The sequence below is a fragment of the Eucyclogobius newberryi genome, unplaced genomic scaffold (assembly GCF_026437365.1).
Source record: "Eucyclogobius newberryi isolate DKJ021-1_F unplaced genomic scaffold, fEucNew1.0.hap1 SCAF_19, whole genome shotgun sequence".
NCBI lineage: Eukaryota > Metazoa > Chordata > Actinopteri > Gobiiformes > Gobiidae > Eucyclogobius > Eucyclogobius newberryi.
The window spans coordinates 11,303,706-11,328,250 of NW_027315823.1; the positions used below are offsets into that span (position 1 = coordinate 11,303,706).

Sequence of the window (24,545 nt, forward strand, 5' to 3'; positions counted from 1 at the left end):
TTTACTGTACTTAATGTTAATGTTGTTCTGCATGTTCATTTATCTGTTTTATGACTCATCTCGTGAACAGTTTTATCTGTGTAATTATGTGGCCTGATGTTCAAACAGTGGCTGCATTGGATCAGTCCGTCTGACTCAGGAGTGCTGATTGGTTGAACATTGCCTTTTAGACCTGGTTCAGACCTGGTTCAGTCCTGGTTTAGACCTGGTTCAGTCCTGGTTCAGTCCTGGTTTAGACCTGGTTCAGTCCTGGTTCAGTCCTGGTTTAGACCTGGTTTAGACCTGGTTCAGACCTGGTTCAGACCTGGTTCAGTCCTGGTTTAGACCTGGTTTAGACCTGGTTCAGACCTGGTTCAGTCCTGGTTCAGACCTGGTTCAGTCCTGGTTTAGACCTGGTTTAGACCTGGTTCAGACCTGGTTCAGTCCTGGTTCAGACCTGGTTCAGTCCTGGTTCAGACCTGGTTCAGTCCTGGTTTAGACCTGGTTCAGTCCTGGTTCAGTCCTGGTTCAGACCTGGTTCAGTCCTGGTTCAGTCCTGGTTCAGACTTGGTTTAGACCTGGTTCAGTCCTGGTTCAGACCTGGTTCAGACCTGGTTCAGTCCTGGTTCAGTCCTGGTTCAGACCTGGTTTAGACCTGATTTGGTCTTGGTGTGGTTCTGGCTTATTTCTCTTCTCCACATGGCTCCTGGAGGTCTGGTGATCGTCCTATTGCTCTGCTGTTCTGGTAAAACGTTTATTTAATGTTGATATTTTTAGCCAGAATCAAAAGTCCATTAGAATGGCCACTCCGCCTGTGCATGGAGCAGAATATTGTGCCTGCGTAGATATGAGAGAATATTTACATTTAAAAACCTGGCGCATATTCAGGTATTTATTTTCACTGTGGACCTGTTACAAGTGTCTAAACGTGCACAAGTTTGTTCGGCTTTCACATACAGCACGCAGATGCCTGACTCCAGCGCACAGACACAATCAATCAGTGATCTAATACGACATTTGTGATTTATTTCAGGGACCTGGGCTCAGAACTCTCAGAACACTCAAACAGGTACATCTGCTCACTTCATCAAACAAGTCCAGGGTTAGATTAGAATGGAGTTTGTCTGGTTCAGGAAAGCCTTGTTCAAAACATGGAGTATTCAAGAAATATACTGTTGATAGTTCATCTACCTCTTAAAAACGAGTTATTATTACTAATCCAGGATGGTTTTCAGAGGCAGAAGTCCAAGCTCTGGTTCTGTAATGCCGGGTTTGAGAAGGAGTTATATTTCTTGTTACACACATTTTTCATTTTACTTTCCCAAAACATACTTTTAATATTCTATTCTTTAAAATTGGACATTAATTTGATCCAATGTGTGTTCATTTGTTTTGCTTGATAAGTAAAGAGATTCCCGGACCAGACCTCCATCACATGATCTCTCTGGGTGGAGTCTGCATGTTCTCCCCGTGTTACCGTGAGTTCTCTCCGGGTTCTCCGGCTCCTCCCACTGTCCAAAGACATGCATGTGTTAGGCAAAAATTGGTTGCGACAAGTTGGCCACTGTCCAGGGTGTACCCCGCTTAAGGCCCGAAGTCACTGGGATAGGCTCCAGTCACCCGCGACCCCAAAAAGGGAACAAGCGGTAGAAAATGGATGGATGGATATTAATTACAGTTTCATAGTCCTGTTTCTCACCCTTCACCAAAACAGACCATGAGAATACTGACTTGGACAATTATTATTTTAATTTGTATTAACCTTTATTTCACCAGTCAAAACATTAAACACAGACAAAATGTTGTTCACTCTCTCACATATAGTTCATTAATCAAATTAAACAAACTCAATTAAAGATGTCATATTCTGGTGCCTCCTTAATCACTTTTTAATTGGTCTTATCTGTGTCTTTGTTGCTTTGTTTTTTACGAAACATGCACATTAAGCATTTTATACTTCTAAGTGTAGCATTACAAGTGGCTGAGCAGTATTTGCTTCACATTTATGACAACGCCACCCTATTTTAAAACAAGGGACAGGGAACCCTCAAATTCATTATTTGACCCTGCTCCATACAGGTCACACAGGTTTGTCACCATTTCACAGTGAGGTGCAATCAGTAGTCCCAGGTCAGTTTCATTGGATAAAATCATTAGGTGTATGAAGGGGAGGCCCCTAATGCCCAAAGAGCGAGTGGAGACGCCGAAGCTGGCCAAACTGCACAAACAACTCCATATAAGCTCTAGTTTTAAATACAGGACTAACAGGGTTGTTACAACTTGATTTGAAAGACGTCAGAAGTGAGAGGTTGGGTAACGTAACAGACCCTCCTTTTACAGGGCCCTCTCCTCACTCACAACATGCAGGTGGACTGTAGACCGTCCTGCTACATAAGGGCAGAGGCAACAATCATTATCATCCCAAGTCTTTGGCTGTGCTTTACAAAGAGGCAACGAAGAAAGTTGCTCAAAAGTATATTTTCATCGTATGTTGTTTGTGTCCAGAAGTGCTGTTGAGGCTCGATGGAGTCAACTGTTATGATCTCCTGGAGCTGAGACATGAGGACCAGTGGAGATCAGTGCAGACTGTAGACCCTTTACATTGGTCCTGGAGGTACAGTTCATTTACAGTTTGAAGATACTTTCTTTTTTGTGGATTAACGTTAATTGTCTCTACAGTCCCAGACTCACATCTGCTCCTGAGAGCCGGGATCCATGTCCTCATCCTGCTCCTCTCCACCACTGCACTGTTCTTCTACTGTCAGGTAATAAACCAGGGCTGAAGGAAGACTAGACCAGAAATACATCAACTTAACAAGGACTAAAACAGCACTAAAGCAGGAATTACACCAGGGCTTATTTATTTGTATTTTTTTTTGTCTTTTTAGGCCACCAGAGAAAATCGACGAGGACAACTGTGTATTCTCTTCTCTTCTTGTGCCATTCTGAATCCATCTATAGCTTCTTAAAGTTAGCCACAAAACTTTGAGGTGCACTATAACATTTCTGGTGGAGGGTCCACCATCTGCCTGTTAATTGCTTAGCCAAGAATGTTCCACTGGTTGGCATTGTTTGTACTTTACAAAAAAACTGTTATTTAATGTTTGATTACGTGTGGAATAAAGTTATTCAGATTGAAGCATGAATAAGTGCTTAAAGGTACACTGTGTAATGTTTCCGCCCCCTGCTTGTGTCATGGGGCGAAGTTAGTAAGTTATTTATTTCAGACCTGCAAATTACATAGTTTACAACACATAGTTCCAACAATCATACATGAAGATGAACTGCCTGGTTCAGGGAGATGGTTTACTTTTTAGAAATTCAACCACTCTATCGAAAAATTTATTTTTAATATTAAGTGGAAGAAAGGTTTGTGATGCCCTAAACATTTGATTTGAGCAGTTTTAATAATAGTAATATATATAGTAGTAATAAATTAAATCATATAATCAATAGATAATAAATAATAATAAGAAAAAGTTGTAGGAAACTTTGATAATCATAATTGCTCTTTTTTTGAGCATTTTTTTGAGTTATAATTTCTATGAACAAATCCTCCAAAAACCAGCTCCCACGATCTCGACTGCACTGCTCTGAGGTCAGAGGACATGTATCAGACCAAACCCACGCAAGCTGCTCAACAACACTTTCTGATCTCTTTAAGTTTACGGTGGTGGACTTCCAACTAGAAAAGTTACGCAGTGCACCTTTAAAATGTGTCTATAATTGCACATAAACTGCATTGAGTATGAGAGGACCTAAGGTGTTGCCAGGCTGTGTCTTTATATTATCTCATGATTAGTATCTGCAGTTTTGGAGTTATTTATGATGCTTTTTGTGTACAGACTAAGCACTTCATCATCACTGGACTTATATTCACCTCCAGGACAATTCCATTCATCACCCAGCGCCGTGGTAAATAATGTACCAAGTTTAGACCAGGCTGGGAACTGGCCAACTGACGAGATTAATTCATTTTAGAATCTGCAAAAAAAAACACTTGATTTTCCGGACTATAAGTCGCACCAGCCAAAAAAATTTTAATAGAGAAGAAAAAAACAATTATAAGTCGCACTGGAGTATGAAATGCGGTTGCAAGGGTGAAAATAACAAATAATATCACATATAAGTCGCTCCGGAGCATAAGTATAAGTATGTAAGTAGAAATATAAGTATAAGTCGCACCCCGGCCAAAACTATGAAAAAAGGTGCGACATATAGTCTGGAAAATACGGTATTTTTCAATTTCAACGTTAATTTTTCAGATCATATACAAGGCCGACTTTTAATCAGTGCCATTTAACATTAAAAAAAACCTGTGCTTTGCCTTTTTGTGTAATCTCGATTAAATATGATTCATTGCACAGCCCTAAATCACACAAATACAAAAAAAAAAAAGAAACAACAGTCATTTGTAAGCAAACAGTGTTACAAATAAGAAATAACTGCATCAAATATTCCATTTGATATCCCTTCGGCTTTTCTCCGTCTAAAGAGCGGTTTGTTGGAGTCTTCAATTGTATTTTCATCTAAACGTTTCTGATTCACTTCTGACGCAACGCAGAGCAACAGCGCCCACTGCTGCTCCAATCCCACAATGCACCACTGCCCTGCCTTCACCAGTGAGCGTTCTCCATTTATGTTTCTATGAATATATGAGGAAAAGGTTGTGTAAGTGTGGTTATAATTGAGTAACATATTGTACAGTGTGACAGTCTCTTAGTATATTGTCCTTTAGTCTAAAAAATAAAAACATCTATTGAAAACAGCTGATTTTGTGCATTATTTAATGTTTTGTTTTTCCAATGAGATGAACTTCAAATCCTGAATCAGATGTCACGTCCAGACAGTTACTCTAGAGTTGAGTAGTAGTTTCCCCAAATACATTTCATAGTTAATCGATTAATCGCAACTATTTGAATTGTCATTAACTGGCCAATGCACAAATCATGCCACGCGCTGAGAAGCTTTATGACTCAGACAAAGCAAGAAATACACAAAAATGACACAGGAAACATTCACATTGAGTGATTTTGAAGACAGAAATTGAACTGCGTCAGGTTTGACTCTTAGCTTTGTCCGGGTCAAACGTAGTACTACTCAGTATACTCAGCAAAGTATCACTAAACAACTCATCGAAAGAATAATCACTTTGTCAACTCGTCCCACGGGTTTGATCGCTTCTGCTATGAAAATGAGCGTATACATTCCCAGTGACTGATTCATAATTGGAGGTGCTTAGAGTCCAGATCTTTGCCGTCACGGTCAGTCTAACAGACATTAAATATAATTAGATTCATAAAGCACAGAGGCACGGAGAACGAGACAACAGAAAAGGCCTTATTCTATAGCGAGAAGATCTGATTTTAGATTCTTTACATTGCACCAAAAATGGGAAATGTACGGCAGATCCAAGATAAAGAAATATTTTACTTAATACTACTGAAAGAAATACGTCTTTTATAGTTAATTGTGACATTCCTATGCATTTCAACCACGTTTTCTTGTCGGTTTCTTTGTGGTTTTACTTTGGCCTTAATACTGTATGCGCTGTATGTTAATGTTTTTGTTTTCCAATAACGGCATTGTGTAAAACTAATTTGCAGCAGCAGTGGAGCAGAGCCAGCAGACTCCGCAAGATCATATTAAAACTCCTGCCGCACATATTAATATACGATAGAAACTTAGATTAGATCGTCCGTCGGTGATTCTGCCAAAAGGTCTGTTTGTTAAATTGCCAATCGTTCAAGATATTTTGTCTATATTATGTTTTTATTTGCACTTTAATCATCTGTGTATTGAAGCAACTATCTGGCATCTTTTGCATTGTTGGTGTGGGACTTCCAGTTTAATACGTTGCGTTCACGACATTCTCAAAAAGTCGTAGTTTCAGGTGGAGACGGGGGCGTTTGCAATTCAAAATGGGAGATTATCGTTTTTCTTTCTTTTTTTCTTTTAAAGATTTTTTCCACAGTGGTTTATGTATACGTTGAACTTTGCGTCAGTTTTTGTTTCATGCGAATAGGCCCGGTAACTACAGAGATACGAACCGTAAACCAGGTCAAGGGTTCTGCAGTCTGACAGTTCAAGAACGCTGCGATTTTCTCTTTAAGCACGTGATAGTCTTCTGTTTTTGTTGTTGTCTGACCTTGACTCTCGCGTTTGTCTACCGCGGGCGACGCTTTGAAATGTCTGAGGCCCAGCGCAGCATTTTAAAACAAAGCAAAGGTCAAACTGCGCCGCGTTTCGACCGACTTTGGCCGACTTTGACGGATGTTGGTCTGAAAGTGATGCACCGTGACGTGAAGTGAGTGGAAACAGTGTTGTCGTATTCCACAAGGGGGCAGCCAAGGAGCAAATGATGTGGTATTTTGGGCATTTACCTGTGCATTTGAAGATCCCACGCTGTTATAATAAAGACAGTTTTTTCTTCATCGTTGGTTGTGTGACTCCGGGTGATACACTTATACAAATGTTGCGTCGCCGTTTGTCAAAAAACAGCCGTAAATGATAACAATAATGCCACGGACACAAAAAACATAAAGCAAGGTAATCCCAGTAAGCATTTTCACATGCTGATGCTACACATACTGTATCATCAGAGAGGAATGAACGGATTTTTGGCATTAGAAGTGACTTATTTAACCCTCTGCAGCTCAAAGCTCATCATGTTACATAAATAATGATACAAATCTCCCCACTATTGCAAAGAAAACATTCAAACAACTATTTTGTTCAATATGAATGTATTATAAAGTGATTTACGATAATAAGATAGGCACCGGGCTTGTGAGTGAGGCTTAGAATGTATAGCACCTTCATTCCTTTCATCTGTGTGCAGTTGTGATCGCACATTTTCTTGCAGTTTTGAAGTCAATAGACCTGTTTCATCAGATCATAATTGAAATGTGTCCTCTTTAAACAATTGTGTGTGTGATGCTTTGGAGGAGGTCTGTTCTCTCCTGAGGCTTTTAAGACTGCCTGACACATAAACTTTACAATTGCTTCTCTCATCAGTCACACAGTGGTGGAGGGGATTGAACTGCCACCCTTGCATTAGTGGGCCATCGCACATTTCTTCGCTTTAATCAATAAGAAAATGAAAGCTCTGTCAAAGCCTTAAGTGCAACTCTTCATCACAATTAGCAGAATGAACTCTGGGAACCACCTTTATATTGACTAAGCATTTTCTCTTCATCTCAAACTGTGTTTGTGCCGAGCTGAAAGTAGTTAAGGACAAGATGGTAGAGAGATAGTAGACCGCCAACTAAACCTGCATTTGGAGGGAAAGCGAGCCTTAGAGCAGCATGACATTTAAAAAAAAAAACATTTCTGAAAGACAGAAAGTGTCCTCAGAATGAACAATTTAAATATTGAAAGGGCACAATCATGCAACATTTACTTGGCATCTCCAATACAGGTTGAATAGCCAGAAGAGGGCAGTAAAGTGCAGTGAAACTTTCAACATAGAAAAAAGAAGTACATTTTTGTTTTGAACAGGATCTTTTGCTTTCAGCTTGTTGCATAACTGAATAATCTACACACTTTGTGACCATAGTTTTCTCCTGCAGTTACCAGTAGAGGGCTCCATAACATAAGTATATGCTATAATAGTATAAACGTCTCCTTTATTATGATGTAATGCTGTGGTTTTAAGTATTTGTGTGTGTTTGAACAAATGCGTCTGCCTCTCCTCTGACTCACACATTTGGAGAGCCAGACACAAGTGATGGAGGAGGAGAGCGTGCTGTGGCCATCAGGGGGAGTAGAGAGCACAGACAACCATTCATCACAAGTTACAAGTTAGATCTAGGAGGAGGCCCACAAGATGAAAAATATAATGAGGAACGCCGAGGTGAATGAACTTCTATGAGCTTCTAGTCGTTCTGTTCAGGTGTTCAGCCCTGGACGAGACTTAAAGTGAAGTCACCATATTTCAGCCTTTATTTGGCTGATAATGTACTGTACAGAGAATGTCTTCATGTACAATAGAAATAATTGCTGAAATTAATCGCTGAGTATTTCACATTGTGAAATGTGTATACAAAATAAAAGCTTTGTGTCTAAACCTGACTCATACTTGTTCAAGAGGAGGAGCCTCCAGCTTCTTCCATCGAAATGTTGTTTCTTTAGCTATAATATTCCATATTATGACTTTTAAAATCTCTTCGTGGGGGAAAGTTCCGAAGTTTGGATTTAACTTTTTTCCCACTAATGTCCATGGAATCAAGCAGGTGACTTTCCGCCTCTAGAACATGGTGTTACTTTAAAGTGGACATATTTTGCTTAACATCCATGCTTAAAGGCGCATTTATGTAAATATTTAACATTTAAAATACCTCCATTTTGGGGTTGGAATGAACAATGAAAAAACAAATGAATGAATTGTTAGACATTGTCACTGCAATGCTAATAAAGGTATAAATAAACCATACATTTAATCTGAGTGATTTCTGACTGCTCAGAGAATTGACCTTGTAAATAGTCATCATAAAACAAGTGTGAAGCTAAATAAAACGTCAGGTATATATTTTTTACATACCTGACGTTGGTAACATGGTAAAAATCTCCAAAAAGTAAATTTTGTCTCTTTTATATGGGAAAATCTGAAAAACACGTAACTGTAATTCCCACCTGTCAGCCCACCTCTCACCCTCACACTCACCCTCCCACACATCACAAAGACCAAGTATTCTCCTGCAGCTGCTTAAACCTCTCACCGGGAGCTTTTCAGGCACAAGGAGAAACATCGAATAGCATTCTTTCAGCCCTAAACCCGGCCCTGATCCGATCTCTGCACATGATGTATGGTGCTGTCAGGAGCAGGAAGGAGCAGGGCGCAGATAAATCCAGACAGAACAATGGGACAGAAAGAGTTTGACACAAAGTTGGGAGAGAAGAAATGTAAGCTTACTTTTAGTCACAATGGAACGGTAAGAGGTATAGATGATAGTTATTAGTGCAGCAATGAAGGAATTATGCTAAGAATCGTATGACGGCCCAAGCCCAGTTCGAAGATTTGTGACGTTTATAGTCACGGATTCCATTGTGACGACCTCCATTCACGTGAAGACTCTAAGGGTCATCTGGAGGCTTTCAAAATGCTACTTTTCAAACATCAAAACATGCGCATTTCAATCTGGTGCTTGTTACAGTGAAAGCTTAATAAATAAATACATAAATCTCAATTAAGAGGCTTATCAGTTCTGCAATTTCAAACAGGAAGTCAATGGACCTGTTCTATTATTATTATATCAATATTGCGGTTTGCAATAAACACAATTGTAAATTATGATCTATTTATGTCTTAGTTCTATACTAAGTACTTGAAAATAAGCACAATATGTATCCTTTAAACTACTATGTTCATTAAATTCAAGCTATTTAAATATAAAATGAGGTCAGTGTAGATACTGACTAAGATACACTTGCTGCCTAATAATCCACTCAATACCAGATGTTCAAATCTTCATTTACACGTTAAAAAAATAGTCATATTAGGGACATGTTTTAGGGTCTCCCTGGCATGGACAGAACTCATTTTAGGTGGATGCATTATACACTGGAACTATAATAACACGACTGACGTGCAGCAATAAATCGAGCCAGATCTGGAAGCTAACGCCTCTCATGGCCCCCTTCGGACCCCTTCTGACCCCTTCGGCCCCCTTCGGACCCCTACGGACCCCTTTGGACCCCTTCGGACCCCTCTGACAGGGTGGTACAGATCACTGCTCCGTGGAAACACAACAGGACCACACCGCTCCATACCGTTCCTATGGAAACTTGGCTTTAGTAACATTTCTGGTGTAGGGTCCCCCACCTGCTTGTCTCCATGGAGAAGCCATCACTGCAGACAAGCAGTCAGCACCTTGGGCCAGTGTCACCATGGTTCTGTCGACATGTTATTTTACTTCTTACTTAGGACAAATCAAAGGTTATTTTTCTTATGTCGTGAAGTCTAACCAGCCGTGCAATTTCAGCTTTTTTACTTTCTTTTCACACATAGCTCTGTCACGGTCTGCTGGTCCGAAATGTGACCACCTCAGCACTGCTAGTAAAATATATGGAGACAATCATAAAGAAGGTCAAAGGTTAGATGTATTTTAACGCTTCCAATTCCCCCATTCTCTCACATGAGTCTTGCTTTATGAATGCGGATATTGATCTTTGAATTAAAGTGTTCAATAGAAGACATTTGTATTGACATGGTCTTGTATGATGTTGAATATAGTTTTTATTTTCTTAATTATTTTTATGAAACAATCGACATAAACAACAAACAAGACAAAGATATGAAAACAATAAAACAAAAAGTGTAGCAGGGACAAATCATCTCATGTCACATGTCACACGTCACATTCTAAAGGCTTGTGCTGTTCCTGTTAGCTCATTTTCAATGGGAGTTAGCGTTAACCTACAGAGATTACAAATTATGAAAAACCAGGGCTGTTTTGGTGACTGACGACCACTTAACTACACGTGAGTAACACCAGAGCTTTGTTAGAAAATGTGACCATATGTAGCAGTGTTGTGCGTAGATTATTAATGTTAGCAATTAGTGCTGAAATTAGCATACATGCTAACAAGCACATAATAAACATTTCCTAAATCTAACGTTGTGCTGGACAATAAAACACCAAAATATAGTGGACAATAATGGTATGACAATGACGTTTTTCAATTAGTTTTTTTATTAAGTGCCACAAAACTGGAAAACATTGGTGAATTTTTGAAATAGGAGTGGTGGCGTGGATAGCACTGCTAACAAAGCCACAGCGTTCCTCAGTCTTATCCCCATTTCACACTGAACTGTGCTGTCCAAGAACGCCTACAGTTTTTATTTTATGAATGGGATAGAATGTTTACATTAGTACCAACTTCTACTGGGTTGAAATTTCCATTGTTATTTCAGCCCAGTCCTTGTTCTGCGTCATCCATTTCTTTGTGATGGTCTTTTTTGCTATGACCATAAGTACATTCCAAATGTATTCATTCATTGTTCACATTAGAGTTATATGTCCCAGATCTTGCCACTGTAATTACCCACAAATGCTCACTAATAGATAAAAAATGATCACCCGTCTTACCATTACAAACTACGTACGCATTGGGTAAAGTTTGAGGGGTGAATTAAAAAAGCCATCCTCAATCAGGATTACCACAGCTCACTATACCAGTTTTAGCCCAGGACTAAACCAAAAACACATTTTGTTGACAACAAAACACTATCCCTTTATACATAAATCTCCTTTCTGCAGTGACCATTTCCTCTTGTGTGTTTGAAAGTGTGCAGCCCTGCAGTGTATGCCTGTGTTCCTGGTGTGTCCACGTCTTTTCAAAAGCTCCATATGAATATTTCTATTTGTGCAGCTCTTGATGTGTCTGCTCTCATCACTCAGTCAATGGGACCAAAGCACTCTGCCAAGCACAAAAGCCACAGGAGAGGGCCGAATGTGAATGTAGGACTAAAAAAGGCTTATACGACAAGCCTATGAATAAACCTGTGCTGTACAGGACTTAACAAAGACATCAACAGAACTAAATTAGGATTATACCAGGTTTGAACTGAGACTAAACCTGAAGGTTTTGAAATGTAAAAAGTTACATGCAAGTTCCATACAGAGCTGAACTTGTTTTCAGTACCATGGACAGTGACAAGATGATTTCAAGTTTCATCATATCTTCTATTGTAAAGCTGTTTAGCAAGGGTGGATCTGCCTAAAACTCCAGTTCTATATTTCCAAATGTTCAACAATAAATTCAGTATATATGTATCTTGATATGTACTTAATAAGTTTGTTGTATTACACATTTTTTGTGTACTTTATATTGTTTTGACTAAAGCATTTCTTTGACGTAGGCTATAGATTCCAAGCTCTGTAACAGTACGTTTCCAGAATCTAACTGTGGTGCTCAGAATCAAGAGCCAGTAACATACTCCAAATGTAAACGATTTCTTTCTACCTTCAAAGGCTCTTAAAGGGCTCTCGCACAGTGTCATGCTCCGACCCTAAAACTCAAAGCACTCACACACAAATTCACACTCAACTCTTGGAAACAACAACATATGTGGGCCAGTGGATCTGATCACTCTACTTTTTTTTTTGTCAGAGAAAATGTTTATGTCAGGAGCAGGATTTGAACCACTTACTTCTGGATCAGAGAACGAGAACACTGCCAACTGAGCTGTAGACATATTATACAATTTTTCTAATATTATTTACTTTGGAAAACCACAACCCAAACAATGAAAAAATATATATTTAAAAAAAAACTAATTTTATTTTCACATCAGAGAACCTTTTTACGTTTGACAATTTCCTTTTGGAAAACCAGTGCACTTGCAAACATTAATAACACTGGACATTATCATTCAATAGTTGTCTCCTTTTAAAGTCACTGTCCATCAGGCCTGTCTGTTTCTGACAGAACAATCTCATCATCGCTGCTCCTAAAAAAACAGTCTGAAAGGTAGAGCCTGGAGCATTTGCATTATCCAAAACAAGTGGCATTAAATGGTGCCTAAAAGGGGAAAATGACGAGATTGTTCAAAATATGGCAGACAATGTGATGCCTCTTGAATCACAAAAGTGTATTTTTAACAGACTTTCTGCTGCGTGAGAAGGGCAATAATAGTGAAGGAAATGAGGAAAAGTGGATGTTCCCAGTGGCAGATATACAAAGAGAAAGATACAAAAGGTGTGGAAGGGAGATGCAGACAATAAACAATGTGACAAAAGCTGGTGTCACGAAAGAGAGAGGCGGCTTTTTGTGTTGTATGATGAATGTGTAAAACTGATTGACATTTTGGACATACTGCATTCTGTCTTGTGTCTTCTGACTTTTAACCAGCAGAAGCCCGTTTGATATGTGTACTATATATATACTATATGAATACTACACAGTGATTGAGTGAATTATCACGACAGAGAGGCAAGTCAAGAAATCAAACTTTTGCTGAATTCAGTTGAGAGCGTGGGTGTTCATGGTTAATAACCCATTGACTGTTGTATGGTATCTCTAAATACTTAACAAGGTGGAAATATTTTGACAGGTCAATTGGCTCATTCTATTTGACTACCACTTGCAATACACAATTGTACCACAAGAAAGCGTGTAAGTGCCCCCTGGTAGCTCCTGAGTAGGGAAAAAAGTTTGCTGAAATTGTACAAATAATGGCTTTTCTCATTAAGACTGAGCACAACTGAGTGACACTTCAGTATTTATAGACTAATATACTTAATACATGGTTTATTTCATTTGGATCTCTCGTTGGTGAAGAAAACAGATTGGATTATTTAGCTTTTTGACTGGGTTGCGAAAGTATTATTCTTTCAACCACTCAAGCTAAGGTAAGTGGCTAACGCTAGCAACTTTACACCGAGACTCTTTATGTCAGAGTGCTTCATTCATAATAAGGACTCATCAGTGTGTTTAAACACCACTTCTATCTGCTTCATTCAGCCATGAACTGTGAGAAAAGCACAGGCATCTTTCCCTATCCACAAAGGCACTTAAAGCCGTTCCCTCTGATCTGTTTCTGTCCAATTAGTCCACATTTATGCGAAAACAGAGCCAACTCTAGACTCCGTCCGTCAGCTTTGCCAAACGATGCAGAGAAAACAGCACAAGATTGATTGACTGACTTTGTGGGAAAGTATCCTTTTCAGCCTCCGAAGAATCACACATATTCACACACACATTCACACACACACAGCCACACTCACACACACACGCACGCACACACACACGCACGCACACACACACACATTCACACACACACACACACACACACACACAGCCACACTCACACACACACACGCACGCACGCACACACACACGCACGCACGCACACACACACACACATTCACACACACACACACACAGCCACACTCACACACACACACGCACGCACGCACACACACACGCACGCACACACACACACACACATTCACACACACACACACACACACAGCCACACTCACACACACGCACGCACGCACACACACACACACACACATTCACACACACACACACACAGCCACACTCACACACACGCACGCACACACACACACACATTCACACACACACACACACACAGCCACACTCACACACACGCACACACACATTCACACACACACACACACATACGCACACACACAGACACACACACACACGCACACACAGACACACACGCACACAGCCACACACACACACACGCACACACACACACACACACACACACACACATTCACACACACACAGCCACACACACACACACGCACACACACACAGACACACACACACACGCACACACACACACACACAGACACAGACACAGACACACACACTCACCTGCGTTCGCAGATGCCGGGACGTAGCAAAGGGGCTCCAGTGGAGCTGGGATTTGAACTGCCAAACTTCAATCAACTCACTCACTGCGACCTAATATCATCACAGTTGAATCATGATGAGATTAACCTACTTTAGCAACAATATGATCTTGTAAAACAAACACACTTCTTTAATTGGACATAATATACATTTAATTGTTTTCTAACTGTAAATAATATCAACATTTGGAAAACAAAGTTTACAAACTACGACTCCATTTTCAATCAGGTATTTAGATGTTGCAGCGCCCTCTGTGGGCAGTGGGAAAGAACAATGAAAAAAAAAAATTAACCCGTTAAACAACATGAATGCTTTGTCGAGTCATGCGTTTATTGTGAACACCATTTGAACCAGAACAATTCTGAGAAATGGTTTATGGACTTAAATAAAACATTTTACTTGTAACACAACATTCCGTAGAATATTAAAACAAAGTGACTTATGAGCGCTCAGAGAAGACATAATCAAGAATTGGCATGTTTATGATGATGGGAGGAAAAAACTGTCAGTTTTGCAAACGTGTCCTTTAATTTACCCAATTTTGAAACATAGAAAAAAATTTCAGTTCCTGAATGCTTTATCTTCTGCTAAATTCTTTTCTATTGTAAATAACTAGGTATCTTCCTATCCCTTTCCCATTGTTAAAGGTTGAATGAGTCTTATTTCCTTGTGGCGTGGACTGCCGATTAGTCCTGCCACGTATCAATCATAAAACGCACCTACCGCTCACCTGCAGCCGCTTGCAGGCTTGACCCCACGAGCAGCACGGTTCCGCGTGTCTAAGCGGATGGATCTATCATAATATAGTTCCCTCAGTGTACGGGACAAAAAATGAAGACGGAGAAAGACGGTTCGAGCTGACTCAGAAGAAGACGGAAATCTACGGGAGACGAGAGATAATAATAAACAAACGCACGTGTGTGTTGTATCAGTCCGCACGGGGAGTGCGCATGCGCACTTCCGCCTGCGTTCTCAAATTGCCGAAAAATCGTCCATTGCGCCTTTAACTTACTTTATCAGACAACTTTTCCAAGTTAAAAGTGTGTTGACGTAATGAAGAGAAATGGTTGTATTTGTGCAGCAGGTGCAGAGCCACTCCTCGGTGTAATACTTCAGATCAGATGGATGCTCTTGCCCTGTCTAAACCTGTGTCATACTTCACCTAGAGCCTGCCTGATCCCTCCTGGAGATGGCTTTATCGCACCACTGCCTTCTGCAGACATTTACAGCACAAATGTGTATCACTCTGAGTGTGTAGAAGTACAATTTATGCAAACGGGATATTAAATATGTAGTGCTTAAAGTGGCGGTACCCAATTTTCGTCCATGTAGTTGAGTTACTTTTGTTTCGATCCAGAGCAGATATATTGTAAAAGCCGTTTTATCGTCAAAGAACCAGGAAGTACACTGTTAGCATCCTAGTTGTTGTTAGCTGTGCTCTGAAAGTTGAGAAAAGCACTTTTAACAGGGCTATTCAAATTAATTTTACCATGGGTCAGACTTTTAGAGGACCAAGGCTTCTACTGTGTAGAACCTTTAAATGCATCTATATTGCTAGCGTATGTTCTATTTCTAGGTATTATTTACTATTTTAGCTTCTCTCTTTTAATCCATTCATGCTGACATAACCCAGATTTAGCACCAAAAGCACACACTTTTGCACAAAAGAGAGTTGTACTTCCATAGGTTGTGTTTTTAACAATGTTTGTTTTTTGTTTTTTACATTTTACTTAATGGTCCAGTAAAAATCTGGACCAAAAATGAACCGCAGAGACATTTTGAACAGATATAAGCTCATTGCACGGACGAAAAACAGTCCAAATCACGGACATGAACATTCGCATGGGACTAAAATGCCCTTTGAGTTTTATGAATGACAAATGTTTTCATTTCTACTTCACGAACATTTTTATAGCCATATACAGATGCCTTTCGTAATCATTACAACTTACCTGGGTAAAACTCCTATTTTGTGCATTGTTTAAGTTTTGTCCTTGAAATAACAGTACTCTTACTTTAGTACTGTTAGCTTCTCTACCCACTTCTGTTTAATTATATTTTTTTATGGGAATGATATTTTTTATGACGAAACACCTTAAAACATCATAATGGTTGAGTACAAAAAATAATGATGATGAGATGCAATTGGGTCAACGCATGAATAATTAATCAGATATGAGGTAACTATCCGGTCAGCTCCTGTTGCGACGAAATCAAAGCTCAGACTGCATGTTAATGAGTGGATATTAAAAACAAAAAATCTTTATTAAATGGAAATTGAAAAGCTTGCTTGTTTTCAAAAGGCCTTTTTGAGTGCATATGTGTTCTCTGATGTTTGAATGAGAATGATTGGAAATATTGTTTGATCGTAGCCTATAGGGGATTGGGAGCACTTGTATTGAACCATGACTTCTGCTGTTGTTCAGATCAAAGTGAATTTATGGGATTGAAAATGACTACATGCCTCAAATTATTACAGCCATTACCATTCCTACACAAAAGATCTAGAATACATCAGATCGGAAAGTGCATGAACAAGAAAACTAAGCAACAAACAAAAACTCAAATTTAGCGGTTAGCATTAGCCGCTTGCTAGGGAAAAGATAGCTAGCGCACACTTTCTTTCTTTAAAATTCTATTTGTTAACTTGTTTATTAATGTTACTCTAAAAATCCACATTATAAAAAGTAAAAATCTAGTGGATGATTCTAATATTTATGTTTTGCAACTACTACTGCGAACCACACACGGACTTTGGAGTTTCAGTGTTAAAGTATTAATGCAACGACTAAATAAAGTAATAAAAATAAGGAAAGTGCTCAAGTCCTTAAGTTAATTTACTGACCTAAACATTTTTATAACATTTCCTGTTTGTATAGCAATGTTTGACGAACATTTTTGCACTAGCGCCACATTGATGTTAGCAAAAGTAGCATGACATTAGCATGACATTACGGTGTGTTTATAGCTGCAGAAGCTCAGAGGAGGAGCAGGTTCTCAGGATAATAATAGACATAATAATGGTGTTTATCTTTCACCAAATGCCATTTTCCAACTCGGGCTTTGAAATTCCGAATTGGAATTCCGACTTGGAAAGGTGTTGTGAAATGTACAAGTCAGAACTCGAAAGATCCGAGCTCTAAGACGACTGGAATACACCATCTCCCAAACTTTTGTTGCAATGAAACAAACTCAAAGTCATTAATTTTATGCTTGTTTTTGCTCAACTTTTCTTGTGTTCTTTTACTGCCAACGCGCTAACTTCCTTGAACTGTTTCCTAACCTTTGCCTTAACCTAGACTGTTCCTATAGCTTTTCCTAAACTCCTTACGCCCCCCCTAGTGCTATTTCTGTAGTCACATCATCACACAGATGGAAAAACAAAATGCGAGCCAGGCCCAATCTGAGAAATGTGATTCATATTCCCTGTGAAAAGATAAAGCCCAGTCCCACTGAAACTAGTCTGAAACTTGCTGTGCTAAATGTCAGATCCTTATGTAACAAATCTCTCTTAATTAATAATTTTATTTCTTCTTATAATCTTGATTTTATGTTTTTAACTGAAACATGGCTTGACAAAAACACAGGAAATGTAGTTCTGATAGAATCTGCTCCACCCAACTTTAAGTTTGAATCTGAAACACGAGAAAACAAAAAAGGGGGTGGAGTCTGTGCTGTTTTTAGAGATGAAATAATTACCCGCAGGTTGTCTTTTGGGGTGTTTTCATCATTTGAGTATGTATCCTTTAAAATGGAGCTAAAACGGTCTCCATCCATTCTCTTCATTGTTTTATACAAGCCTCCCCAGCACTGCCAACGTTTTATTGATGATTTTACTGAGATGCTTTCAGTCATATGCACAGACTTTGATGGTTTGGTCATTACAGGTGATTTCAATGTGCAGGTTGATAATATTTGTGACAGAAACGCTAAAGAGCTTGATGCTGTCCTTGAAACCTTCAGTCTTACTCAGCATGTCAGAGGCCCCACCCACAGCAAAGGACACACTCTAGATCTCATAATTACAAAGGGGGTAAATATTTCAAATGTTAATGTGATCGATGTTGCTCTGTCTGATCATTTCTGTGTCTTCTTTGACCTGTCTGTTTCTCCCAAACCACCGGTTGGTCCTGCAGTTGTTCAGAGGAGACACATAAGTGATGGCACAGGTGCACTGTTTATGGAAATGATAAACTTTGAAAATGTCTCATGTTCTAATGTAAATGATTTGTTGAACTCTGTTACATCTAGTGTTTTGAATGTTCTGGACACCATCGCCCCTATAAAGGCTAAAATGGTTAAAAATAAGCAGAAGGCGCCGTGGAGAAATGATGATTCGGTCAGGGCACAGAAAAGGGAGTGCCGCAGGGCCGAACGGAAATGGCGCAAGTCAAAGCTCCAGGTTCAAAAAGAGATTTACAAAGAAAAGCTGAACATGTACAACCTAATCTTATGTAGAACTAGGGAAAGATATTTTTCTGAAATAATTGGAAGCTGCAGTAACAACTCGCGTGTCCTGTTTGCCACAGTAAACAGATTAACAAACCCTCCAGCTCAGCTGCCGTTAGAACACATTTCCACATCCAAGTGTAATGAGTTTGCATTATTCTTTAATGACAAAGTTCAGGGCATTAAAAATGCTATAAATCCCACAATGCAAAAAATTACCCTAAAACCACCAAGACACTTAGAGCTAACTCACTTTGCACCAGTAACTGACAAAACTGTCCATGAGATCATCACCAGTCTGAGTTCATCTACATGCTGCCTTGATGTGTTACCCACCAGATTTCTAAAGTCTTTGCTGAACAGTTTGTTAGCACTATTCACTCACATAGTTAACATGTCGCTTCAATCTGGAACATTCCCAATGTCTTTGAAAACTGCGGTCATAAAGCCTCTCCTAAAGAAGAGCAGTCTTGATGGCGCAGTATTGAGTCATTACCGGCCCATCTCTAATCTTCCATTTTGGGGCAAAGTCCTTGAAAAGGTTGTTTACCAACAGCTCACAGAATTCCTCTTAATAAACAACTCATTTGATGTTTTTCAGTCAGGTTTTAGACCTCATCACAGCACTGAGACTGCTCTTGTCAAGGTGACAAATGACATCCGCCTGAACACTGACACGGGCAAAGCCTCAGTCTTAATTCTGTTAGATCTGAGTGCTGCTTTTGACACTGTCGATCATGGGATCCTCTTACAGAGACTAGAGGACTGGGTGGGCATCACTGGCACTGCCCTAAACTGGTTAAGGTCCTATCTGGAAGACAGGAAGTACTTTGTTGAAATTGGTAGCTGTGTCTCAGACCACATGACGCTGACCTGTGGAGTGCCCCAAGGGTCAGTCCTGGGTCCCCTTCTGTTCAACCTCTACATGCTGCCGTTAGGTCAGTTGATACGCAGTGAAAATGTGTCCTATCACAATTATGCAGACGACACTCAGATCTATGTTTCACTATCGGCAGGTGACTATGGACCAGTAGATTCACTCTGTCACTGCATCCAACAGATCAGTTTGTGGATGCAAAACTCCAGCTGAACTCAGACAAGACTGAAATAATCGTTTTTGGCCCACAGAAACAAAGAGAAAGTGTTAGCGGTCACCTCCAGAGTCTCGCTCTAAAACCTACAAACCAAGTTAGAAATCTGGGGGTAATAATGGACTCAGACTTGAACTTTAATAGCCACTTCAAATCAATAACATCAGCAGCTTTTTACCATCTAAAAAACATTGCCAAAATCAAAAATATAGTGTCAAAACCAGATTTAGAGAGACTTATCCATGCGTTTGTCTCCAGTAGATTAGACTACTGTAACGGCCTGCTCACTGGTCTCTCCAAACGAGCTGTAAAACAGCTGCAGTACATCCAGAACGCTGCTGCTCGGGTCCTGACTAGAACCAGGAAGTATGATCACATTAGTCCTGTTCTCTTCTCAGGTCTCTGCACTGGCTCCCTGTGGCTCAGAGAATAGACTTTAAAGCTGCTCTGCTTGTGTAAAAGTCTCTCCATGGCCTAGCACCAAAGTACATCTTGGATATGTTAGTGCCATATGAACCATCTCGGACTCTGAGGACCTCAGGGACCGGCCTCCTGCTGGTGCCCAGAGTCAGGACCAAACATGGGGAATCTGCGTTTCAGTTTTATGCAGCTAAAATCTGGAACAGTCTTCCTGAAGATGTGAGACAGGCTTCTACTCTGACAATGTTCAAATCTAAGCTAAAAACAGTTTTGTTTAGCTGCGCATATGACTGAAACATTTTTTTCTTTGCACTCTTCTCTTTTGTTTGTGATTTTATTAGTTTAGAAAATCAGTTGGATTGATAATTTTTAATTTAGTTAATTTTATTGTATTTCTGTTTCTGTAATTTCTTTGTGATTTGAATGCATTTTTCCTGCTGTGTGAAGCACTTTGAATTGCCTTGTGTATGAAATGTGCTCTACAAATAAACTTGCCTTGCCTTGCTTTGCCTTACCCAAACCAACCAACCAACCAAACTCTTTTCCTAACACTTTCCCCAACATTAACCATTACCATAACCCTGTCCTAAACTCAAATCTTCCCAAACTCATCCAAAAATAGCGTTTCACTGGTATTTTAAACTTCACTAAACCACATCCACGTCATTAAACTAAAAAAGCATCATTATCTTGTAACGTTTTATCCATGCCCAACACATCATTTGACTTTAACCACTACAATTATGATATCACATACATTTTACTATGAAATTATAGTTTGTGAACTCAATCCACAATTTGGGAATTTTCTCTTTTGATATAGCGTTTCAATTAGTACCTGGATTATGGAGTTATTGGGCCTTGCGTCCTCCATTTGTAATCTTGACACAGTAAAATTCCAAAAAGTGAATGTAACCTCATTTATTACACGTTTTTTCTTTTTTTTGGCACTTTTGCTGAATGAGCAAAATAATAGCCCCGTGTATCATGAGCGGGTCATGTATGCTAATGACATTTCGCATTAGGCCTACTACAAAACTACACACTCAGCAATTCTGTGCCCAGGTGCAAAATGTTCTTACTGTCATTTGGTAGACTCTTAAATATATATATATATATATATATATATATATATATATATATATATATATATATATATATATATATATATATATATATATATATATATATATATATATATACAGTATGTGTATACTGTATAAAAGGTTGTAGTGAAAAAAATATCTTTCATTCACATTTAAACAGTTTGGTTAACATACATATAAGTAGTTGTAACGTTTAACATTTAAACACTGGTTGGAAGGTGAATTTGCCAACTGTGCCACCTGTGCCACCTCCACGCACAACAGCTGCCTTCAAAGTATGACTGTCTCTGCACAAAGAAATGTTGCAACCGCCTCAAACCCTTTAACACGTCACGTATAGTGACGTCAAGTATAGTATTTTCTGGACTATAAGTCGCACCTTTTTCCATAGTTTTGGCCGGGGTGCGACTCATATTTATATTTATACTTATATACTTATACTCCGGAGGAACTTATATGTGATATTATTTGTTATTTTCACACTTGCATCCACATTTCATACTCCAGTGCAACTTATGGTCCGGAAAATAAAGTACTCACAAGCAGAGGTGGATGTGTCATGAATAATATCACAATTGTCATTTAGGACACAATATCGAGTACATCGCCTGTAATTAAAACCTTTAAAAAGGACCTCAAAGGGAAACGGATACATCTAGAGTAATCTCCCAAACAAGGATATAAAGCTGTATTTCTGCACTTGTCTGGTTCATTTTTATGGTTCATTCACGTTTTGTGCGATACTTGAACCAGACATTTGCAGCACAGTTGAGCACATTCCTGATTTGCTTTGTTAAAATTCAGTCAAAATACCATCAAGAGCAAGCTGAAAGATATCGAGATGTTCAGTTTGTCAATATCATGAACTTCTTGGGGCGTTCACGTCTTAATCGTAACGGACCCATGCCTCACAGCAAGGAGGTCCTGGATTTGACCCATGGGCAACATAAGGGCCTTTCTGTGCTGAGTTTTCACGTGTCCCTGTGTCTGAGTGTGTTTCTTTGGGTATTACCCAGTTTCCCCGTCAACGCAGGACAGGCACAATAGGTAAACTAGGTAAAAGCCAAGCTACATCTGCTTTAAAACAACTTATTTTCGACTGGGAAGTGAAAAGGGTTGGATCAGTCAGCTCTCATCCCAAAGCGACGTACGCAGATCTTTCGTACAAGTTCGCGATCGCCACGTTTGACACTTTAAATGTAGATCCAAGTCGGGGTAATGCCTCATTCGTCCAGGAGTGTTCCATTGTAGAAAAACTTGCATCGTCTGGACTCTGAGATCGTGCGTTGGGTACGTTGGGTAATGTGGATTAAACAAACACCATATACCAACTGGTAATTATCCAATCTGACTTTGATCAATTCATAACCAACAGTGATCGTGATGAATTATTACATAATCGCATCAAACTTCATACAAAATACATCACACGCCAAGAGTCAAAGTGTTACTGACCAAGCTCAAAATGTTTAATTTGGCATTTGGGGTGTTCTATGTGTCCTGCAGTTTGATTTTGAACTTATAGAACTTCAATTTCAATTTAAAAATAAGTGTAGACAAAAAAACATCGACAACAAACCATTTTTTACCACACTTCTGTTGTCCATCCATCCATCCTGTTGTCAAAACACCAAAATCTCTTATTTCAGCCGCCAAAAAGCCTCCCCGTACGTCACGATGACAAACGTGCCACGCCCAAATCCACATCATTACAAAGTGTACAAATATCATGTTCTCTCTCTCACCACTGATGCAGAGGCTGAAGCGACACAGCTCGTCACACAGCGTATCCGGGCTCTCCACTTCTCCTTGTCCTCCCACTCTCCTCTTCTTCCTCGGAGACATCCTCTTCACCAGCTTCATCACTCGCTCCACTTTGTCCATGGTGAGATTTGGAAGTTGCGATTTTGTATCCGAATTTTGAGGTCCAATTGGTTGTTTATAACATGTAGGTTCCAGCAATTGGAAATTTCCTTAGATGATGAAGGGGAAAAAATGAAAAATTTTCTGCAAAAAAAAGTTCACCTTGTCTTATATTCCACCTTTTGCCTAAAAAATTACAGCTTCATTCTTCATTGATTGGTTGTAGAATTTTTCTTCTCGAATTTGCCTGGCATGAGATAAAAAAAAACATTCTTTTAAAAAGTAAAAACGATTTTCTAAAATAGTAAATTATGCTCCACACTTTTTCAGTCCAAGTTTCTCTCAATTGAACAAGCGAGATATTTTTGTCACTCTCTGGTCCAATTTTGATCAATTTGGCTGGAAAATCTCTATTTTGAAATTGGTTATATTTACAATTTTCAAACCTGTGATCTGAAATCTTGCAAACCCGACATTTTCTAAATAGCTCACTTTGGCAGTCTAGTTTTGATTCTTCAATAATGTTTTCTGTTTCATTTGTAGCTGAAAAAATCTTATCTTTCTCTTGGTTTGCACAAAATCCGGAAACTTCTACTGTCGGAATACATTTATATTCACGCAATGTTTTTTGAGATTCTTCATCCAAAAATCTTGCAGTTTCAATTAATTTCTTTTCTAAATGAAATCACAATAACAATCCTGGATTTGCTGTGTTTTTGTCTATTTTTCAACTTGTTTTGTAGCAGTTCTTCATCAGCTCACAAAGAGTCTCCAAACAATTCAAAATTTCGACCAAGATTTTCACAATTTCAACTCATTCAACCCTTGCTCTTTTCTTTTCTTTCCTACCTTTGGGTTTAGCGTGCGAAAAATCCACCAACTTCTTTGCGACCTCCCTTCAAATTCCCCCGATATAAAAACTTTGTCGTCTCCCGTGGTTTTTCACGTGTCTCACTCTTGCTTAGAAACATCCAAAATTGAAATTCTTGAATTGTATACCTTGAATTTAAAACATTTTTCTCTCTCGTCGTTCCTCGGTTTGCAGCGGATCCGGCGCGAGCAGCAGTCGAAGCAGAGGAAGAAGAGGAGGAGGAGGAGGAGGAGGAAGGTAGAGTGAGCATCCAGTGTTCACACCCCCAAATTTAACCCTCTCATGTCCACATCCTTTCTGTCATCCCCTCCTGCCGCTCCCTCTCTCTCTCCTCTTTCTCTCTTCACTCTTTCTTTCTCTATGCCATAC

The 24,545-nt window shown here is 39.4% G+C and overlaps 1 protein-coding gene across 1 annotated transcript in view; it reads right to left on the bottom strand.

Annotated features, from left to right (window-relative positions):
* Positions 1-23,421, bottom strand: part of grip2b (glutamate receptor interacting protein 2b) — a 220,651-nt gene extending 197,230 nt beyond the window's left edge. Inside the window, exon 1 of the mRNA XM_072451747.1 lies at positions 23,188-23,421. Coding sequence (XP_072307848.1) covers positions 23,188-23,326 — 139 coding nt within the window. The 5' untranslated portion in view covers positions 23,327-23,421. The remainder of the gene's footprint in view (positions 1-23,187) is intronic.
* Between the last annotated feature and the right edge of the window lie 1,124 nt (positions 23,422-24,545).